Below are 22265 nucleotides of genomic sequence, written 5' to 3' on the forward strand. Positions count from 1 at the left end.
GTCTTAATAGTTAAATTATGAAAGACTTTCTAAAGTATGATTTCCATTTCGTTAGGGGCAAAGTGCGATATACAGTACCGTTCATAATTGTATATAAATTGGAAGCACGCACACTGGCACTTCGAATTTGAACTTCCATAACTTTTTAATCTGGTGATATTTTTTGATAAAATTTTCTGCGTTAGATAGAAAAACTATCACACTATTATATCACAAAATTTGAGCTTTCTAAAGTTTGTATGACCTGAGGATACAGTAATTCTACGAAAATTGGACTTTTTGGACTTTTCTCATTCAAACTGCGATATCTCAGAAACCACGCTACATTTTTTATTGAAATTTTGCAGAGTGATTGTTGAAATATAAAGCTAGCATGTCTGAATTTTTCGAAAAGTTCTATCGACATGATGAAAAGTTACGCGAGGTACAATATTTAAGGCATGAACCTAAAAATGCGATTTCTATATAACTTTGGACGATTCATGAGAACAATATCGTTTTCATCCACAAATCAGTCAAAAAATGTCTGGCGAAAGCAATGAAGAAAAGAAAAAATGGAATAAATGATCTATTTGTGATTTGAAATAAGATTCTCGCGATATTGTTTTAATTTTTTGGTTGAAATAGATTTACTGGTTGTGGGAAATAAAAACTGTTCCGTAGTACGTTGTATGCGAACGAACTCGACTGTAAATACATTTATTATTAAATGGTGATAATGTAAACAATCTTTTATGAACTTACAAATAAGTTTCGCCGTTTACCCTAAGCTCTAGCTCTGGCAACCCTAAACCGTCGGATATCACCGGCTATTTGAAGCTAATGGACGAAAATCATTTTTATCTTCGGGTACAAAACAAGTATTCTTGCGTACTTACGCTTTTTCTTTATTCTTGCGTACTTACGCTTTTTCTTTCCTACCGCTCTAATTGAGCTCAACCCGGTACACCTAACCGGAACAACCGAACGGTCACTCAAACTATCAAAGGAAATACAATATTTTAGTGGCAAATTGCGCAGTAAGGAATTTCTATCACCTAACCTCTTCCGACTCACAAACCCGCGAGCACTCAAATCAAGCGCAACTAGCCAAATAGATTCCACCTACTATAAAAATACATTAGAAGATAATTGGAATAACTACAAAATGAATACATACTGTTTTCTCAAAAAACTATTCACTATAAAACTAATTAACTGCCAGGTCAGGAAAAAACGTGTCGCAGTTTCGATCAATTTTCTAACAATGACAATTCTTTTTCGGCGCCAACGCGTTGACGTTTGTCCGATCCCGTACCAAGGTTGCCAGTTCTACTAACACTGGTTGTTAAACATAAAATAGGATTTTCCTATGGAAATATTCGTCCAAAATTCTATAGAAACCGCATTTCTAGGTTCATGCCCAGGGCCGTAGGAAGAACCGACTCATGGTTTGGGGGGGGGGGGGGTTTGGTGACTGATTTTTACCTATGTTTTTTAAAACAATTCAAGAATACAAAAAAAATTGAAACAAATTATTTGTATCTATTTTATTATTAATTTTGAAATACTCATTAATAAATTTCGTATTAAAACGTAACTTTAGAAAAGTGATCCTTAGCCTAAAAGGTGAGCTAAATTTTTATAATGAAACTTTTTGAAACAAAATATGCAATTTGCTTTCAACGATAGTTGATTTTTTTTAACTTGTTTAAGGGTCTGGTAGATCAAAGTTATTTGATTTGAGCATAAAATAAGTTCTTTTTAGGGATGCTTTCAATTTCTTAAAAAAAACATATTCTTCTCAAATCAAGCAAGCCCAATCTTCCAAACTCTTTTGCAAGTTCCAAGTTTCTAACCTTTGATGAAAATGAATAAAATTTTCTCAAGAGACAGTAAGAGATAAAAAAAAATCGGATCAAATATGCTTGATGTAAACTTGAACTGAAATTATGATATTATGTGGCTTAAAAAAACTGCAATAATAATAATGTTGAACAATTCACCAAGAAAATATAGGGTTTTGTAAAGATATTTTAGGTGAAGATCAAGTACATATTTCATTAACAGCAAATATTTTTCATAAAGAATCAATTCCATAATGAAAATCGTGTGGATGATTTTTTGAAAATATAATTTGGGATATTTTGCATTGAACTAAACTTAGAAAATTAACTCAAACTCTACTTTATATTTATGATCTTTTCCGATTGATTTTTCTCGATGATCATTAGAAAAAAAGGGAAGGAAAAGGATTATTAGTAATTGCGGTAATCAAAATTAAAAAAAACATTATATTTGTGATTTTATGATGATTACAAAACTCACTCACAAGCTCAATCTTTTTATGAATTTTAAAACAGAATTCTGAGCCTGATTTCAAAAATTCAACTTCGAATCTGTCGCCGAATTTCTATACGATTTCTGAAATGTACAAAAATACGATTTCCGAATCTTAATTCCAGATCAGAATTTTATGAGCCAAGTTTTAGAGCTCTTATTCATGAATCTTTTTTTTTCAATTTTGTAGTGCTGGTTTAATCTTAATTCATTATTTCAATTATTTATTTTTAATCTGTTTTGTAAATGTAAGGTGATTTTTTCGGCTTTCAGTCAGTTCAAATAGCAAAAGCGACTATTTATTTAACGTTCCAACGTTTCAATCCATATAGGATCGTCATCAGGGACTGTAAAATTTATTGTGTGTAAACAAAATTTCAAAGAGTCTTCACAAAATTAACCGATTCTTACCTAAAATGTGTCGTATTTCTTGTCAGGTTTGATTCGGCTGATCGGGTAAAGCTGTCATTTGTGTCTGTTACAATATTTTGTGATTAATTTGTGAATCTAGTGTTTTTGTAGTGCTGTTCGACTTACTGTGTAAAATCCGTACTTCCTCCTATTTTCTGGATTATATTTCCGCAGCATCGAAATTAACGACATTATTCGCACCAACTTGAGATTGAATGATTACCCAATTGGTTTAATCAATGGGATTATTAATCGTCTCAATGAAAAAAGTGACATCCAAACAGCTATGGTAATAATTTCTACAGTTTTGCTTCAATTGACTTGAAAATTTGACACTACATTCTCGAAATGTTTTACAATAAGAAAATAAAAAAATAAAAAAAATCGATTTTTTGAAAGTGTTAGACCCTACAGCCCCCCCCCCCCCCCCCCCCCCCGATTAAAATGAGCCAGGAGCACGAATTGGAAGCAAAAGGCTAAAACACGTTGCGGTTCAGCAAGACAAAAGAATTTATAGCCAGCCAAAACAGCCGATTTTCTCGAGAAGTTGCTTAAATTCTATATACTACCACCTGGATTATTCGTAAATATACTGAATATTATGTATTTGAACATTTTATGAGAAAAAGGTAACTGAAATTCAAGTAATTGAATTGATTTGAGTAACGAAGACTAATGGTATGGTATATTTACACATTTGATTACTTTGCCTTCATCATACAATTTCGGCTGATGTTCATTTCAGATGCCCCAAACACCTAAAGTTCGCTCAATTGATAAGCTCATGAAATTCTAGAATAAGGTTATCGGAAGCCACCATAGTAAATTTGAGCTATAAGGGCTTCAAATTCGAGCATGGGTATAGACGACTTCTGACGGAAAATTTACGGATAAAGAACATTCAAAACACGTCAGAGTGCAGTAAAATGGTGTGAGGTGCCTTGCTTTTCCAGAAGTGGAAAAATAACTTAAGTTTGTTAGAGATAAATAAACGAAAATTGAAAATTACAATGGGTTTTTTGTGTAATCAAAATTATTCAACCCAGAACTTAATGTTCTCTCGACTTTTTAATAGAAGTAGAAATTTAATACTTAATGTTGCTTTGAATATATCACTTATAATTTAACGTTTAATTTTTATTTAAATGCGAGCAATCTTAAGCTATTGATTAAAACACATATGTTCAATTTGTGAAAATAATTATGAGGCGAATATGTCCACGTGGACATGACTGAAACCCCCCTTTTCGCGGACAAGCGTTAACATTTACAATAAACCCCCTGCAAGGTTCGATTTTTACAAAAGCCCATATTTCGTCTGAATTAATGATACCGAAACTATCTAGACGATTAAAATTTAGAAGATACATTTAAATATCAGAATATCTTTTTTTATAATTTCTTTATTTGAAACGGCTCATGCCTTTAGGCTTTAAAGGGCTAAACTGCCCTTGTATGTTAACAATAGTTTGCGTAAGTCTATTTCATCATTTTTTTAAGAGAAAAGAAGAAAGATAGGAAAATATGAAAAAACCAGAAGGATTATAGAACAAGATTAATGAATTAAGGAAAAGGTAGATTTCGGTTTGCCTCGGGTCCTAAGGGAATCTGTTAAGTTCACTCTGGTGACATTTCCAGAATTTCAAAATTCAAGAATTCGACCTGAAGGTCCAAGAGTCTTAAGTTAAAAAATATAAATAAATATAAATATAACAAATAATATAAATATTTAAAAAAATAGGTTCCGATCGAAAGAAAACAGCTCTCAAAAATTGAAAAAAGTTTCACTTTCCTCCATACACCACACACAATTTTTCTTGTAAAGGATGTTTATTTTAAAACGATTAAAAAAAAGAGCTTTGATTGTATTCGCCTCAACGTAGCAAAAATGATTGATTTTGATTTATTAATGTTAAACCACTCTTCATAATTCAAATTATTTGAGGATTTCTTCACTTCGAATTCAGAAAGATGTTTTCTTTAAATAAGCTTTTTTTGATAATCCATTTGTTTTTCTTTCGATGACGTGTTTACTGTAATATTTTACGTCTTTCATTGGCATTTGTGCACTCATATATTTTGACCCGTTATCACAATTAAACAGTTTTAATTATGATCAATAGTTTTTATAAAAAAAATCAAATCTTAAATTTAAAACTATCGAAATCAAGGTAATTATGTAAGAAATGGGTACGCGAAAGTTGTTGTGAAACCAGCGATTAAAATTATGAACATATATTTCAATCATGGGGATTTTATGGTTATAATAAATTACATTAAAATTATGAAACTTAGATTATTGGCTGGAACTTGAAATCATTTAAGCTTCAAATTCTATACAAAGCACATACAAATAGTGTTTTTTTTAAATTATTTTTTTACTTAATTACGATTTGTCATGTTAAAAGTTGCTATATATTTTCAGATTAATCGTTTCACCGAATAGTTGAAAGATAAATAGTCGGTATTCAGCCGTTTGCACTATTTGGTACATCTTTAATAAAACCTATTCAATTTTCTCAAAAAATACTAAACATACTTCTTCTATAACTAGAGCTGATGGAAAAAATCTGATAAAAAATCGAGTCAGATTTTTTTTCCTAGAGCATTTTTTAAAGCATTGGCACCAAAAACTTGCCTATGTTTCAATTTTTCCCAATAAACTAACGGTGTTAGTAGAACTGGCAACCTTGGTACGGGATCGGACAAACGTCAACGCGTTGGCGCCGAAAAAGAATTGTCATTGTTAGAAAATTGATCGAAGCTGCGACACGTTTTTTCCTGACCTGGCAGTTAGTTAGTTTTGTAGTGAATAGTTTTTGGAGAAAATAGTATGTATTCATTTTGTAGTTACTTCGATTATCTTCTAATGTATTTTTATAGTAGGTGGAATCTATTTGGCTAGTTGCGCGGGATTTGAGTGCTCGCGGGTTTGTGAGTCGGAAGAGGTTAGGTGATAGAAATTCCTTACTGCGCAATTTCCCACTAAAATATTGTATTTCCTTTGATAGTTGAGTGACCGTTCGGTTGTTCCGGTTAGGTGAACCGGGTTGAGCTCAATTAGAGCGGTAGGAAAGAAAAAGCGTAAGTACGCAAGAATACTTGTTTTGTACCCGAAGATAAATATGATTTTCGTCCATTAGCTTCAAATAGCCGGTGATATCCGACGGTTTAGGGTTGCCAGAGCTAGAGCTTAGGGTAAACGGCGAAACTTATTTGTAAGTTCATAAAAGATTGTTTACATTATCACCATTTAATAATAAATGTATTTACAGTCGAGTTCGTTCGCATACAACGTACTACGGAACAGTTTTTATTTCCCACAAATCTCGAAAATAAAGCTGCAACGAGCAACCTAAACCTGGAACCGATGATGGAAGGCCCTACCGGAGAGCTGTACAGCTGCGTGACATGTCGCCGCCCAGATTCAGCGCAGAGCATGGTCGCTTGTGACGAGTGTTCGCAATGGCAACATTATGGATGCGCCGGTGTTACGGCTACCATAGCCGATCGAAGCTGGCTCTGCTGCAGATGCGTAGCTAGTCACAACGCAGTTAATTTTACTCAAACCGGCAACATAAACTCGCCCGAAGCACGCACAACATTTGCTTCTGCTCGCGCGGTCGATCGTGATGATAATACCACCGGTCCAATTAGTGGGAGACAGGACGATCGAAATTTCGGAAGACTTCAATCGTCGTCTAATTCGAATGCCGGATCAGTCGTCTCAGTCAATGCTATTGCTCATCTTCGTTTGAGGCACCTGAAAGAGCAAAAGGATTTGGAAGATCAAAAAGCGGAACGGGATCGCGAGTTTCTTGCTAGAAAGCAGCAGCTAGAAACAGAAATAGCTCTGGAAGAGCTCAATGAAGGATGTGATCGTAGCGTAGGAGGAAAAAGTCATCGAAGTATCGCCGGTTGGGTGGAACAACAATGCGGATTCGTGCATACGTCTACCCCAGTCCAGCAGAAACCCGAGACAGTGGCTCCAAGTGCGAACCCACAACCCGCCATCCAACAGCGAGAGGAGCGGCAAAGAATACAAGCTGTTATTCAATCAGGTCAACAGATTCAACCAAGCACTGCGCCAAAACAAGCAGAGATTCCAGTAAGAAATCCTCCCCCAGCTATAGCACCGGGCCCAAGGAGCAATTATCTTGATTCGAATCTACGTTTTCCGCCAGTGGCTCAGAATCCAGTTCCACCTGTACCAGTGAATCCGCTAACGTTGCCACCGCCGAACTCGTCGCAGTTCCCTGGATTTCCAGTGATGAATATCCCCTACGGGGCGATGTATTTTCCGAATATTCCTGACATACCGTCATCTGGTGCTGATTATCAGTTTGCGCACCCTCAGGGAGGAGTCTTTATCAACAACCCAGTCAGGCATCCGAACTTTGGTTTGAATGTACAGCCGTGTGCTTGGCAAGCATCCGAGCAGCACCCGCCTACAGTTCCACCAACAGTGTCAGCAGATTTGGTTAAAGGATTTCCTCATGCTACAGGTCGCATGATTACGCCACAGCAATTGGCGGCGCGTCAAGTTGTCTCTAGAGACCTCCCCAAGTTTTCCGGGGACCCACTCGAGTGGCCCATGTTCTTGAGTGCTTTTGAATCGACAACGGCCATGTGTGGCATACAACCCGACGAGAACCTCGCTAGGCTACAGAAGAGTCTTGTTGGTAGCGCTCGCGAAAAGGTTCAGAATATTCTAACGCTGCCGGATGCAATCCCGGAAATTATCGACATCCTACGAGCCGAGTGTGGAAGGCCAGACCAAATTGTATACTGTCTGCTATCCAAGATCCGGAAAACCGCTCAGCCGTCTGTGACGAAATTGGAGACGCTAGTGACGTTCGGCAGAGAGGTACGCAACATGGTGACGTACATGCAGTCAGCGAAACTGAACACCCATTTGGACAATCCACTCTTGCTGGCAGAGCTGGTCGCTAAGCTTCCACCCGACTTGCAGCTACAATGGGGTATGAAGTTAGCAGCTCTTCCGGAACCATCGCTTGGTGATTTCTGTGCGTTTGTGTCGGCTTATCGAACAGCGGCATGCAAGGTGAAATTGACGTCGGATGTTGGTCTGAATGAAAAAGCCACAAAAGGTGTTGTGAGAAAGGAGAAGCCAGTTTATTTGAACGCACATTCCGCCTCCGTGTCCTCAGCGCCTGGACCACCGCCTTCGAAAGTTAATCCGGAGCTAAAGCCGTGCCTGATGTGCAAAAGTACAACGCACAGAGTCCGAACTTGTAAGCAGTTCGAAACGTTGCCGCTCGAAGAGAAGCTGAGGTTCATCAGTGAAACGGGAATGTGTAGGCGTTGTCTGGCGCCGCATGGAAGGTGGCCTTGCCGAAACAAGCAGCCTTGCGGGATCAATGGATGCCCTGAGCCCCACCATAAACTGCTACATCCAGGAAGTTGTTCGACTCTCAAGAGTCAAGGATCGGAATCTTCTGTATCGGTAACTGCCCATCATCAACACCAGCAAGGCACCACATTCTTCAAAATACTTCCGGTGACTCTTCACGCGAACGGGAAGTCGGTGTCCACATTTGCTTTTCTGGACGACGGATCCGACCTGACGCTGGTCGAAGACGAACTTATCGACGAACTGGGCTTGGTGGGCGAAAGAATTCCGCTTTGCTTGCAGTGGACTAGTAACGTCACGAGAAGTGAGAGTAACTCTCGTAAGGTCGAGATAGGTATCTCAGGTGCATCGAACAATCGCATCCATCAGCTGGCGAACGTAAGAACCGTTGAGAGCTTGGAATTACCGAAGCAGAGCCTGGATTATGAAAGTCTCTCGAAGCAATTCCCCCATCTGAGTGGACTTCCCATCAGCAGCTACCGGACGGCCGTGCCACGAATTCTTATCGGTGTCGATAATGCCCAGCTCAACTTAGCTTTGAAGAAGAGGGAAAGATCCGGAGGAGAACCTGTTGCTGCTAAATTTCGCCTCGGATGGGCAATATTCGGCGGAAGACGAGCACCTGAGACGATAGGTAGTGCTTTTGTTCACGTCTGCGAGTGCTCCAATAGCCGCGAGCTCCATGAACTGGTCCAGCAGTATTTTGAATTCGAAAACCTGGCGATATCCGGATTGAATCCGCCCGAATCCGATGAAGATCGACGGGCCAGAAGATTGCTCGAAGAGACGACAGTTCGTACACCATCCGGAAAGTTCCAAACTGGATTGCTTTGGAAAAGCGATGAGCCGATTTTTCCGAACAACTTTAGCATGGCAGTACGTCGACACGGTTGTTTTGAAAGGCGCTTGCTGAAAGATCCCGAACTGAAAACTAATATTGACAAACAAATCAACGATTATCTACAGAAGGGGTACGTTCACAAAGCGACGTCAGACGAGCTCCGCAGCAGTGACGACAGAAAGATTTGGTACCTGCCAATCAGCGCAGTGCGACATCCGCGCAAGCCAACGAAGGTGCGTGTAGTCTGGGATGCTGCGGCTACGTATGGAGGAACCTCTCTGAACTCCCAGCTTTTGAAAGGGCCGGATTTGGTGAAGCCGCTTCTATCTGTCCTCTGCCAATTCCGACAGAAACAGTATGCCATCGCTGGGGACATAAGGCAAATGTTCCACCAGTTGATTATACGTCCGGAAGATAGGAATGCACAACGATTTTTGTATCGGGAAAATCCAGAAGCTGCGCTCGACGTGTACATAATGGACGTCGCAACGTTCGGGGCAACGTGCTCCCCGTGTTCGGCACAGTTTGCGAAGAATAAAAACGCCCAGGAACATAAAGATCGTTATCCGGAAGCTGCTGAAGCAATCGTTAACAACACATATGTTGACGATTTCCTTGCGAGCTGTGATACCATTGAAGAGGCAACGAAACTGGCTTTGGAAGTGAGTCTGGTCAACCGATCGGCTGGTTTTGAGATACCTAGTTGGCAATCGAATTCCGAACACCTCCTGAAACGGGTTGGGGTGACTACTGGAGATGAGATGAAGAGCTTTGCCATCGAGAAGACGACAAAAACCGAAAGAGTCCTCGGTATGATGAGGGTACCGAGTGAAGATGTGTTTGTATTTTCGGCGGATTTCCGAACAGATCTACTCCCGTTGCTGTCTGGGGAAACGCGACCAACAAAGCGGCAAGTGTTGCAGGTAGTCATGAGCCTTTTTGACCCGCTCGGAATCGTGGCCTGCTACACCATACACGGAAAAATTCTCATCCAGTCCATCTGGCGTTCGGGAATTCTGTGGGATGATCCTATCTGCGACGACGACTTTGATAAGTGGCAGCGCTGGATCAAACTGGCACCGAAGTTGGAAAATGTAAGAGTGCCACGTTGTTATTTCCCCAACTACACTACCGGCAGCTACAATTCACTTCAGCTGCATGTGTTCGTGGACGCCAGTGAGCTGGCCTACTGTGCTGCGGCCTATTTTAGAATCGTTGACGGAGATACTCCCCGCTGCGCTCTGGTGGCAGCTAAGGCCAAAGTTACACCTTTAAGACCACAATCCATACCTCGAAACGAGCTGGGCGCTGCAGTGATTGGTTCTCGGTTGCTGAAGTCTGTAGAAGAAAGTCACTCACTGCAAATTACCGAAAAGTTCCTGTGGACCGATTCTTCGACTGTTATGGCCTGGCTCCGTGCGGATCCACGAAAATATCGCCAATTTGTCGGTTTTAGAATAGCAGAAATTTTGACGAATACTTCGGTGGAAGACTGGCAGTGGGTTCCTTCCCGTGACAACATAGCCGACCAAGGAACCAAATGGGGTAATGGTCCCAACTTCGATCCAGATGGTTTGTGGTACAAAGGACCCGAATTCTTGTACCGACCAACAGAGGAATGGCCGAAACAAAAACCCTGCCTGGAGTCACCCAAAGACGAATTACGGTCGGTAAACGTTCATCGTCAGTCTGACGATGATTTTGTAGTCAACATGGAAAGTTTCTCGCGGTGGGATGGGCTACTCAACCGAGTTGCTTATATGTATCATTTCGTGCACCGCTTCAAGCGCTTCAAACGGGAACCGGTGGAATCTAGTGAATCCTGTGGTGATCTGAATCGTGATGATTATGTGTCGGCGGAAGCAGCCATTTGGCGGGCTGTGCAGCGACAGGTGTTTGCGGAAGAAATTCAAGCGCTTAGAAGCAGTTCTGAGCTTTCATCGAAGCAGTGGAAGCGTATCGGCAAGGGAAGTGTCCTAGCGAAGCTGTCACCGGTGATCGATGAGTCCGGTGTTCTCCGGATGGCGAGCAGAATCGACCCTCAAGCGGCTTATTATTCGTTCGACTTTCGAAATCCTGTGATAATACCAAGAGATCATCATGTCACCACTCTTTTGATCCTGCGATTTCACCAAAAGTACGGCCATGCCAATACCGAGACTGTACTGAACGAGCTCAAGCAACGTTACTACATTCCCCGGATGAGAGCCAGTGTGAAGAAGGCGATTAAAAGCTGCATGTGGTGTCGTGTTTATCTGGCTAGACCACAGGCTCCAAAAATGGCCCCACTCCCCCAGCCCAGGGTTAAACCCTATGTACGACCGTTCACCTTCACAGGGCTGGACTACTTCGGACCACTGCTGGTCAAACGAGGACGTAGCGACGAAAAAAGGTGGGTCGCGCTTTTCACCTGCCTCTCGGTGAGGGCGTTGCACCTAGAGGTTGTGCATTCTTTATCGGCAGAATCCTGCAGGATGGCAATTCGGCGGTTTATCGCTAAGCATGGTCCTCCTCAAGAGATATTCAGCGACAATGGGACGAACTTCCGCGGGGCAGCACGAGAGTTGGAAGAAGAAACTAATGCAATCAATAAGGAGTTAGCGAGCTACTTTACCAACAGCCATACACAATGGCACTTCAACCCCCCTTCTGCCCCCCATATGGGCGGGGTTTGGGAGAGGAAAGTCCGGTCCGTGAAGGAGGCGTTCAAGACTCTCTCGCACCATCAAAGGCTAGACGATGAAGGACTGCGAACATTGCTCTCGGAAGCAGAATTGATAGTCAACTCCCATCCGCTGACGTTCGTGCCGCTGGAGGATCCCAAGGAAGAAGTGCTGACTCCAAATCATTTCCTTTGGCTAAGTTCCGGCGAGGACAGCAAACCACCAAGGGTACCAATCGACGATGTTACACCTCTTCGACCAAACTGGAAGGTTATTCAACACTTAACAAACCAGTTTTGGAAGCGCTGGGTACAAACTTACCTACCTACTATAGCCTGCAGGACGAAATGGTTCGCGGAAACGCGGCCGCTGAAGGTCGGCGATCTAGTGGTCATCGTAGACGAGTCCGTGCGCAACGGATGGCTCCGAGGTAAGGTGGTGAGGACTTATCCAGGACGAGACGGACAAGTTCACAAAGTCGACGTGGAGACCTGCGACGGATCTACTCTTCAAAGACCAGCGGTAAAGGTTGCTCTGTTGGACGTGCAGGAGGAGAGTAAAGTCGATTGACTACGACGTTACGGGTTGGGGTGTTAGTAGAACTGGCAACCTTGGTACGGGATCGGACAAACGTCAACGCGTTGGCGCCGAAAAAGAATTGTCATTGTTAGAAAATTGATCGAAGCTGCGACACGTTTTTTCCTGACCTGGCAGTTAGTTAGTTTTGTAGTGAATAGTTTTTGGAGAAAATAGTATGTATTCATTTTGTAGTTACTTCGATTATCTTCTAATGTATTTTTATAGTAGGTGGAATCTATTTGGCTAGTTGCGCGGGATTTGAGTGCTCGCGGGTTTGTGAGTCGGAAGAGGTTAGGTGATAGAAATTCCTTACTGCGCAATTTCCCACTAAAATATTGTATTTCCTTTGATAGTTGAGTGACCGTTCGGTTGTTCCGGTTAGGTGAACCGGGTTGAGCTCAATTAGAGCGGTAGGAAAGAAAAAGCGTAAGTACGCAAGAATACTTGGTTTGTACCCGAAGATAAATATGATTTTCGTCCATTAGCTTCAAATAGCCGGTGATATCCGACGGTTTAGGGTTGCCAGAGCTAGAGCTTAGGGTAAACGGCGAAACTTATTTGTAAGTTCATAAAAGATTGTTTACATTATCACCATTTAATAATAAATGTATTTACAGTCGAGTTCGTTCGCATACAACGTACTACGGAACAGTTTTTATTTCCCACAAACGGGATAAAACGTGATAAAACTATTCCATCATTACTCGACTATTTTCTCGGAAACAAGGCAATCGCTCAAGTTGAACATTCGGAAGTTATTTTTCTTAATTTTGACCAACACGGCTGGATTCACACCAATTACATCGCCAATACTGTTTTTAGTTCATCTATACAATAATATTTCAAATTTTGAGTTGAAATCCAGCTTAATAATTTAATTTAAAAAAAATCACTCTGAATCTGATAGTTTGGTTATATCCATCGCAATTGATTAGGACTTTTCATTGAAATATTGAAATGGGATAGACTATCAAAAATTAAAACTATATAAAATATTTTTTATGCAAATTTGTTACTATTTCTTTCGATTCAAATAAATTCCAATTCCAATAAAATTTAAAATCTAGTATGAGAGCTAGACATTCAAAAACAAAATGGAGTTCCAAAAGCTTCAGACCTAAGAATATGATTAGAATAATCATATTTTAGAATTAAATTTATATTTAGAAATTGAAGAATCAAAACAAGAATTTATAATTCTAAATTTTTGAATCATGATTCAACAAAATACTGCATAAAAATTATTAAAAATTCAGTTTTAAATTGTTAGCAATTATTAACAAACACTTTTCTCAAATAAATGTTTGGATTTCCAAACGAATTGTTGCAAAATGAGAATCATTAAAATTTTGTAGAGTCTTATGAAGATGCCCAAGAAAAATATTGTAGATATCTTGAAGATGTTTTTACATTTTCTTCTACGAAAATTTGTGTTTTATGTTTATTTGTGAAATGACATTTATATCCTAAAATTCTTTAAAGAGTTCTCAAAGTGATAATTTTTAAGCTACAAAATGTACACATTACGAAAATAATCTTTTATTTCAACATTTTATCGCAGATTGTTCTATAAATGGATATCAAAATAAGTATTTTGAGTATATATAATTTGTTAAAAGTTTTCACAATTCTTCTCTAATTCCCATAGTTCCCATAGTTCCCAAAAGAAATTCATTTGGATAAAAAAAAGGCTATGTCAACCAAAACAAAATAGAATATAACCAGATGGAACAGGTTCTGATTGTTTAATTTAACTGATTGAGGTCGGATTTTAAGTTTAATGACAGTTTTTTGTGTTATTGGTAACACAAAAAAAACTGCTGCCATGCTTAAAATCTGTACTCAATAAGATGAGTAGTCTTATTTATGTCATTTTACGGAATTCGTCTGTCTCTCGCCTGTCAAATCGAAGAACTTTTGTGTGTTTTCTTCCAAACGCAATAAATCTAAATATAAGTTTATCAAATTTAACAGCGGGCAATAACGAACGCATGACTGGCTCTATCAAAGACAGGCACATCGAAAGTTCAAACGGTGTGAACTAACTACTCAAATCGGTTGATGAACCGTTTAGAAAGGTCACATCAAGCTAGTCACTCCACTCCACACAGAATCGTGCCATGACCCCCTGGGTGTCGATTGTAAATTAGCTGTCGAAATTGTTGGTGTCTCTCCTTCACCTTATACATATGAGCTATAGGTACCTCATCACCAGGTAAAAAGGATCAATTATAATAAACTCATCGAATTTATTTTTTGCCTCAGAAAAGAATATTGTTTAACTCCGCTTTTCGTTATAGTCTATAAATTTTGCACGGTCGAACAATACTGATTTGTTATAAATGGCAGGTCACAAACAATGAAAAGTCCAGCTGTTCGACCGTACAGAATTTGAAAGTTAATCAAATTTGATTTTGAACAGATCATTGAGCGTTGGATGCCTAATTTATTAGTGATAGTTTTGCTAAGTATCGAACGAGGTGGCTCATTAAAATAAAAATTAATTCATACAGGATATTATTGAGCTCGATATGCTTGTCACACAAATTGACAAGCGAGGGGAATTTCAAACTCTAATATCTAACCGAATTAAGAACATTCGAAACAAATTAATTTTTATACGGAAAAAAACATTGGATTATGTTATTGAAAGGCAATACAAGTACAGACCCCGTTCGTTTTTGGCAACATTCGATTTTGGCAACATTCGATTTTGGCAACATCCGATTTTGGCACATGTGCCAAAATCGAAAGGTTTTTAGAAGCGACATTACCTTTTAGTTTTCTCTATAACAGGATCAATATAATTTAGAAAACACCAAAAATACGTTATAACGTTCAGAAATGGTGATAAAATACAACAACAAATGAATTTTTTTTTTAAATTTATAAAGTACTCAAAAATTAATAAAAGATGAAAATTTAAAAAAAAAAACAAAAACAAAAACAAACAAAAGCCTCAAAATGACAAAATCATCTAAAAAATGATTAAGAATGACAAAAACAGCAAAAATGCCAAAAAAAAAAAAAACAAAGATTATAAACAAAACAAAAAAAGTGCAAAATGCATCAAAAACATGAGAAAAAAAACTATAAAAATTCTAAAAATGGTCGGAAATAGACTTAAAATAACGTTGATGATATTTCGAAATTTCGAACAATTTTGTCCATTTGACAGTTTCGTCATTTTTGTCATTTTTGTCAATTTTATCAATTTTATCAATTTTGTCATTTTGTCATTTTTGTCATTTTTGTAAATTTTATCAATTTTATCATCATTGTCAATTTTATCATTTTTGTCATTTTTGTCATTTTTGTCATTTTTGTCATTTTTGTCATTTTTGTCATTTTTGTCATTTTTGTCATTTTTGTCATTTTTGTCATTTTTGTCATTTTTGTCTTTTTTGTCATTTTTGTCATTTTTGTCATTTTTGTCATTTTTGTCATTTTTGTCATTTTTGTCATTTTTGTCATTTTTGTCATTTTTGTCATTTTTGTCATTTTTATCATTTTTGTCATTTTTTTCATATTTGTCATTTTTGTCATTTTTGTCATTTTTGTCATTTTTGTCATTTTTGTCATTTTTGTCATTTTTGTCATTTTTGTCATTTTTGTCATTTTTGTCATTTTTGTCATTTTTGTCATTTTTGTCATTTTTGTCATTTTTGTCATTTTTGTCATTTTTGTCATTTTTGTAATTTTTGTCATTTTTGTCATTTTTGTCATTTTTGTCATTTTTGTCATTTTTGTCATTTTTGTCATTTTTGTCATTTTTGTCATTTTTGTCATTTTTGTCATTTTTGTCATTTTTGTCATTTTTGTCATTTTCGTCATTTTTGTCATTTTTGTCATTTTTGTCATTTTTGTCATTTTTGTCATTTTTGTCATTTTTGTCATTTTTGTCATTTTTGTCATTTTTGTCATTTTTGTCATTTTTGTCATTTTTGTCATTTTTGTCATTTTTGTCATTTTTGTCATTTTTGTCATTTTTGTCATTTTTGTCATTTTTGTCATTTTTGTCTTTTCTGTCATTTTTGTCATTTTTGTAATTTTTTCATTTGGGTAATTTTTGTAATTTTTGTAATTTTTGTAATTTTTGTAATTTTTGTAATTTTTGTAATTTTTGTAATTTTTGTAATTTTTGTCATTTTTGTCATTTTTGTCATTTTTGTCATTTTTGTCATTTTTGTCATTTTTGTCATTTTTGTCTTTTCTGTCATTTTTGTCATTTTTGTCATTTTTTCATTTGTGTAATTTTTGTAATTTTTGTAATTTTTGTAATTTTTGTAATTTTTGTCATTTTTGTCATTTTTGTCATTTTTGTCATTTTTGTCATTTTTGTCATTTTTGTCATTTTTGTCATTTTTGTCATTTTTGTCATTTTTGTCATTTTTGTCATTTTTGTCATTTTTGTCATTTTTGTCATTTTTGTCATTTTTGTCATTTTTGTCATTTTTGTCATTTTTGTCATTTTTGTCATTTTTGTCATTTTTGTCATTTTTGTCATTTTTGTCATTTTTGTCATTTTTGTCTTTTCTGTCATTTTTGTCATTTTTGTAATTTTTTCATTTGTGTAATTTTTGTAATTTTTGTAATTTTTGTAATTTTTGTAATTTTTGTCATTTTTGTCATTTTTGTCATTTTTGTCATTTTTGTCATTTTTGTCATTTTTGTCATTTTTGTCATTTTTGTCATTTTTGCCATTTTTGTCTTAATTGCCATTTTTGTATATTTTGTAATTTTTGTCATTTTTGTAATTTTTGTAATTTTTGTAATTTTTGTAATTTTTGTCATTTTTGTAATTTTTGTAATTTTTGTCATTTTTGTCATTTTTTGTCATTTTTGTCATTTTTGTCATTTTTTTTCATTTTTGTCATTTTTGTCATTTTTGTCATTTTTGTCATTTTTGTCATTTTTGTCATTTTTGTCATTTTTGTCATTTTTGTCATTTTTGTCATTTTTGTCATTTTTGTCATTTTTGTCATTTTTGACATTTTTGTCATTTTTGTCATTTTTGTCATTTTTGTCATTTTTGTCATTTTTGTCATTTTTGTCATTTTTGTCATTTTTGTCATTTTTGTCATTTTTGTCATTTTTGTCATTTTTGTCATTTTTGTCATTTTTGACATTTTTGTCATTTTTGTCATTTTTGTCATTTTTGTCATTTTTGTCATTTTTGTCATTTTTGTCATTTTTGTCATTTTTGTCATTTTTGTCATTTTTGTCATTTTTGTCATTTTTGTCATTTTTGTCATTTTTGTCATTTTTGTCATTTTTGTCATTTTTGTCATTTTTGTCATTTTTGTCATTTTTGTCATTTTTGTCATTTTTGTCATATTTGTTATTTTTGTCATTTTTGTCATTTTTGTCATTTTTGTCATTTTTGTCATTTTTGTCATTTTTGTCATTTTTGTCATTTTTGTCATTTTTGTCATTTTTGTCATTTTTGTCATTTTTGTCATTTTTGTCATTTTTGTCATTTTTGTCATTTTTGTCATTTTTGTCATTTTTGTCATTTTTGTCATTTTTGTCATTTTTGTCATTTTTGTCATTTTTGTCATTTTTGTCATTTTTGTCATTTTTGTCATTTTTGTCATTTTTGTCATTTTTGTCATTTTTGTCATTTTTGTCATTTTTGTCATTTTTGTCATTTTTGTCATTTTTGTCATTTTTTTCATTTTTGTCATTTTTGTCATTTTTGTCATTTTTGTCTTTTCTGTCATTTTTGTCATTTTTGTAATTTTTTCATTTGGGTAATTTTTGTAATTTTTGTAATTTTTGTAATTTTTGTAATTTTTGTAATTTTTGTAATTTTTGTAATTTTTGTAATTTTTGTCATTTTTGTCATTTTTGTCATTTTTGTCATTTTTGTCATTTTTTCATTTTTGTCATTTTTGTCATTTTTGTCATTTTTGTCATTTTTGTCATTTTTGTCATTTTTGTCATTTTTGTCATTTTTGTCATTTTTGTCATTTTTGTCATTTTTGTCATTTTTGTCATTTTTGTCATTTTTGTCATTTTTGTCATTTTTGTCATTTTTGTCATTTTTGTCATTTTTGTCATTTTTGTCATTTTTGTCTTTTATGTCATTTTTGTCATTTTTGTAATTTTTGTAATTTTTTCATTTGTGTAATTTTTGTAATTTTTGTAATTTTTGTAATTTTTGTCATTTTTGTCATTTTTGTCATTTTTGTCATTTTTGTCATTTTTGTCATTTTTGTCATTTTTGTCATTTTTGTCATTTTTGTCATTTTTGTCATTTTTGTCTTAATTGCCATTTTTGTATATTTTGTAATTTTTGTCATTTTTGTAATTTTTGTAATTTTTGTAATTTTTGTAATTTTTGTAATTTTTGTAATTTTTGTCATTTTTTGTCATTTTTGTCATTTTTGTCATTTTTGTCATTTTTGTCATTTTTGTAATTTTTGTAATTTTTGTAATTTTTGTAATTTTTGTCATTTTTGTAATTTTTGTAATTTTTGTCATTTTTGTCATTTTTTGTCATTTTTGTCATTTTTGTCATTTTTTTTCATTTTTGTCATTTTTGTCATTTTTGTCATTTTTGTCATTTTTGTCATTTTTGTCATTTTTGTCATTTTTGTCATTTTTGTCATTTTTGTCATTTTTGTCATTTTTGTCATTTTTGTCATTTTTGACATTTTTGTCATTTTTGTCATTTTTGTCATTTTTGTCATTTTTGTCATTTTTGTCATTTTTGTCATTTTTGTCATTTTTGTCATTTTTGTCATTTTTGTCATTTTTGTCATTTTTGTCATTTTTGTCATTTTTGTCATTTTTGTCATTTTTGTCATTTTTGTCATTTTTGTCATTTTTGTCATTTTTGTCATTTTTGTCATTTTTGTCATTTTTGTCATTTTTGTCATTTTTGTCATTTTTGTCATTTTTGTCATTTTTGTCATTTTTGTCATTTTTGTCATTTTTGTCATTTTTGTCATTTTTGTCATTTTTGTCATTTTTGTCATTTTTGTCATATTTGTTATTTTTGTCATTTTTGTCATTTTTGTCATTTTTGTCATTTTTGTCATTTTTGTCATTTTTGTCATTTTTGTCATTTTTGTCATTTTTGTCATTTTTGTCATTTTTGTCATTTTTGTCATTTTTGTCATTTTTGTCATTTTTGTCATTTTTGTCATTTTTGTCATTTTTGTCATTTTTGTCATTTTTGTCATTTTTGTCATTTTTGTCATTTTTGTCATTTTTGTCATTTTTGTCATTTTTGTCTTTTCTGTCATTTTTGTCATTTTTGTAATTTTTTCATTTGGGTAATTTTTGTAATTTTTGTAATTTTTGTAATTTTTGTAATTTTTGTAATTTTTGTAATTTTTTGTAATTTTTGTAATTTTTGTAATTTTTGTCATTTTTGTCATTTTTGTCATTTTTGTCATTTTTGTCATTTTTTCATTTTTGTCATTTTTGTCATTTTTGTCATTTTTGTCATTTTTGTCATTTTTGTCATTTTTGTCATTTTTGTCATTTTTGTCATTTTTGTCATTTTTGTCATTTTTGTCATTTTTGTCATTTTTGTCATTTTTGTCATTTTTGTCATTTTTGTCATTTTTGTCATTTTTGTCATTTTTGTCATTTTTGTCATTTTTGTCTTTTATGTCATTTTTGTCATTTTTGTAATTTTTGTAATTTTTTCATTTGTGTAATTTTTGTAATTTTTGTAATTTTTGTAATTTTTGTCATTTTTGTCATTTTTGTCATTTTTGTCATTTTTGTCATTTTTGTCATTTTTGTCATTTTTGTCATTTTTGTCATTTTTGTCATTTTTGTCATTTTTGCCATTTTTGTCTTAATTGCCATTTTTGTATATTTTGTAATTTTTGTCATTTTTGTAATTTTTGTAATTTTTGTAATTTTTGTAATTTTTGTAATTTTTGTAATTTTTGTCATTTTTGTCATTTTTTGTCATTTTTGTCATTTTTGTCATTTTTGTCATTTTTTTTCATTTTTGTCATTTTTGTCATTTTTGTCATTTTTGTCATTTTTGTCATTTTTGTCATTTTTGTCATTTTTGTCATTTTTGTCATTTTTGTCATTTTTGTCATTTTTGTCATTTTTGTCATTTTTGTCATTTTTGTCATTTTTGTCATTTTTGTCATTTTTGTCATTTTTGTCATTTTTGTCATTTTTGTCATTTTTGTCATTTTTGACATTTTTGTCATTTTTGTCATTTTTGTCATTTTTGTCATTTTTGTCATTTTTGTCATTTTTGTCATTTTTGTCATTTTTGTCATTTTTGTCATTTTTGTCATTTTTGTCATTTTTGTCATTTTTGTCATTTTTGTCATTTTTGTCATTTTTGTCATTTTTGTCATTTTTGTCATATTTGTTATTTTTGTCATTTTTGTCATTTTTGTCATTTTTGTCATTTTTGTCATTTTTGTCATTTTTGTCATTTTTGTCATTTTTGTCATTTTTGTCATTTTTGTCATTTTTGTCATTTTTGTCATTTTTGTCATTTTTGTCATTTTTGTCATTTTTGTCATTTTTGTTATTTTTGTCATTTTTGTCATTTTTGTCATTTTTGTCATTTTTGTCATTTTTGTCATTTTTGTCATTTTTGTCATTTTTGTCATTTTTGTCATTTTTGTCATTTTTGTCATTTTTGTCATTTTTGTCATTTTTGTCATTTTTGTCATTTTTGTCATTTTTGTCATTTTTGTCATTTTTGTCATTTTTGTCATTTTTGTCATTTTTGTCATTTTTGTCATTTTTGTCATTTTTGTCATTTTTGTCATTTTTGTCATTTTTGTCATTTTTGTCATTTTTGTCATTTTTGTCATTTTTGTCATTTTTGTCATTTTTGTCATTTTTGTCATTTTTGTCATTTTTGTCATTTTTGTCATTTTTGTCATTTTTGTCATTTTTGTCATTTTTGTCATTTTTGTCATTTTTGTCATTTTTGTCATTTTTGTCATTTTTGTCATTTTTGTCATTTTTGTCATTTTTGTCATTTTTGTCATTTTTGTCATTTTTGTCATTTTTGTCATTTTTGTCATTTTTGTCATTTTTGTCATTTTTGTCATTTTTGTCATTTTTGTCATTTTTGTCATTTTTGTCATTTTTGTCATTTTTGTCATTTTTGTCATTTTTGTCATTTTTGTCATTTTTGTCATTTTTGTCATTTTTGTCATTTTTGTAATTTTTGTCATTTTTGTCATTTTTGTCATTTTTGTCATTTTTGTCATTTTTGTCATTTTTGTCATTTTTGTCATTTTTGTCATTTTTGTCATTTTTGTCATTTTTGTCATTTTTGTCATTTTTGTCATTTTTGTCATTTTTGTCATTTTTGTCATTTTTGTCATTTTTGTCATTTTTGTCATTTTTGTCTTTTCTGTCATTTTTGTCATATTTGTAATTTTTTCATTTGTGTAATTTTTGTAATTTTTGTAATTTTTGTAATTTTTGTAATTTTTGTCATTTTTGTCATTTTTGCCATTTTTGTCTTAATTGCCATTTTTGTATATTTTGTAATTTTTGTCATTTTTGAAATTTTTGTAATTTTTGTCATTTTTGGCATTTTTGTCATATTTGTCGTTTTTGTCATTTTTGTCATTTTTGTCATTTTTTGTCATTTTTGTCATTTTTGTCATTTTTTGTCATTTTTGTCATTTTTGTCATTTTTGTCATTTTTGTCATTTTTGTCATTTTTTGTCATTTTTGTCATTTTTGTCATTTTTGTCATTTTTGTCATTTTTGTCATTTTTGTCATTTTTGTCATTTTTGTCATTTTTGTCATTTTTGTCATTTTTGTCATTTTTGTCATTTTTGTCATTTTTGTCATTTTTGTCATTTTTGCCATTTTTGTCATTTTTGTCATTTTTGTCATTTTTGTCATTTTTGTCATATTTGTTATTTTTGTCATTTTTGTCATTTTTGTCATTTTTGTCATTTTTGTCATTTTTGTCATTTTTGTCATTTTTGTCATTTTTGTCATTTTTGTCATTTTTGTCATTTTTGTCATTTTTGTCATTTTTGTCATTTTTGTCATTTTTGTCATTTTTGTCATTTTTGTCATTTTTGTCATTTTTGTCATTTTTGTCATTTTTGT

General features: G+C 33.6%; 1 protein-coding gene and 1 long non-coding RNA gene across 2 annotated transcripts; both read left to right on the plus strand.

The window, feature by feature from the left end:
- Window positions 1–5773: 5773 nt before the first annotated feature.
- Window positions 5774–6363, plus strand: LOC129750152 (uncharacterized). Its single transcript, XR_008738310.1, has 3 exons — window positions 5774–5814; window positions 5874–5948; window positions 6006–6363. It is a non-coding gene; the product is annotated as an uncharacterized LOC129750152 (long non-coding RNA).
- Window positions 6363–12178, plus strand: LOC129743331 (uncharacterized). The gene is made up of 2 exons (XM_055735313.1): window positions 6363–6442; window positions 6490–12178. Exons 1-2 carry the CDS (start codon window positions 6363–6365, stop codon window positions 12176–12178), a joined length of 5769 nt encoding a protein of 1922 aa, XP_055591288.1.
- The last annotated feature ends 10087 nt before the right edge of the window (window positions 12179–22265 follow it).

Source organism: Uranotaenia lowii, chromosome 2, assembly GCF_029784155.1.
Source record: "Uranotaenia lowii strain MFRU-FL chromosome 2, ASM2978415v1, whole genome shotgun sequence".
Classification (NCBI taxonomy): Eukaryota; Metazoa; Arthropoda; class Insecta; order Diptera; family Culicidae; genus Uranotaenia; species Uranotaenia lowii.

Coding starts and splice junctions, on each gene's coding strand:
- LOC129743331 (XM_055735313.1), top strand. CDS start 6,363: ATGATAATACCACCGGTCCAATTAGTGGGAGACAGGACGATCGAAATT. Junction 6,443..6,489: donor AATCGTCGTCTAATTCGAAT/GCCGGATCAGTC, acceptor TCTTCGTTTGAG/GCACCTGAAAGAGCAAAAGG.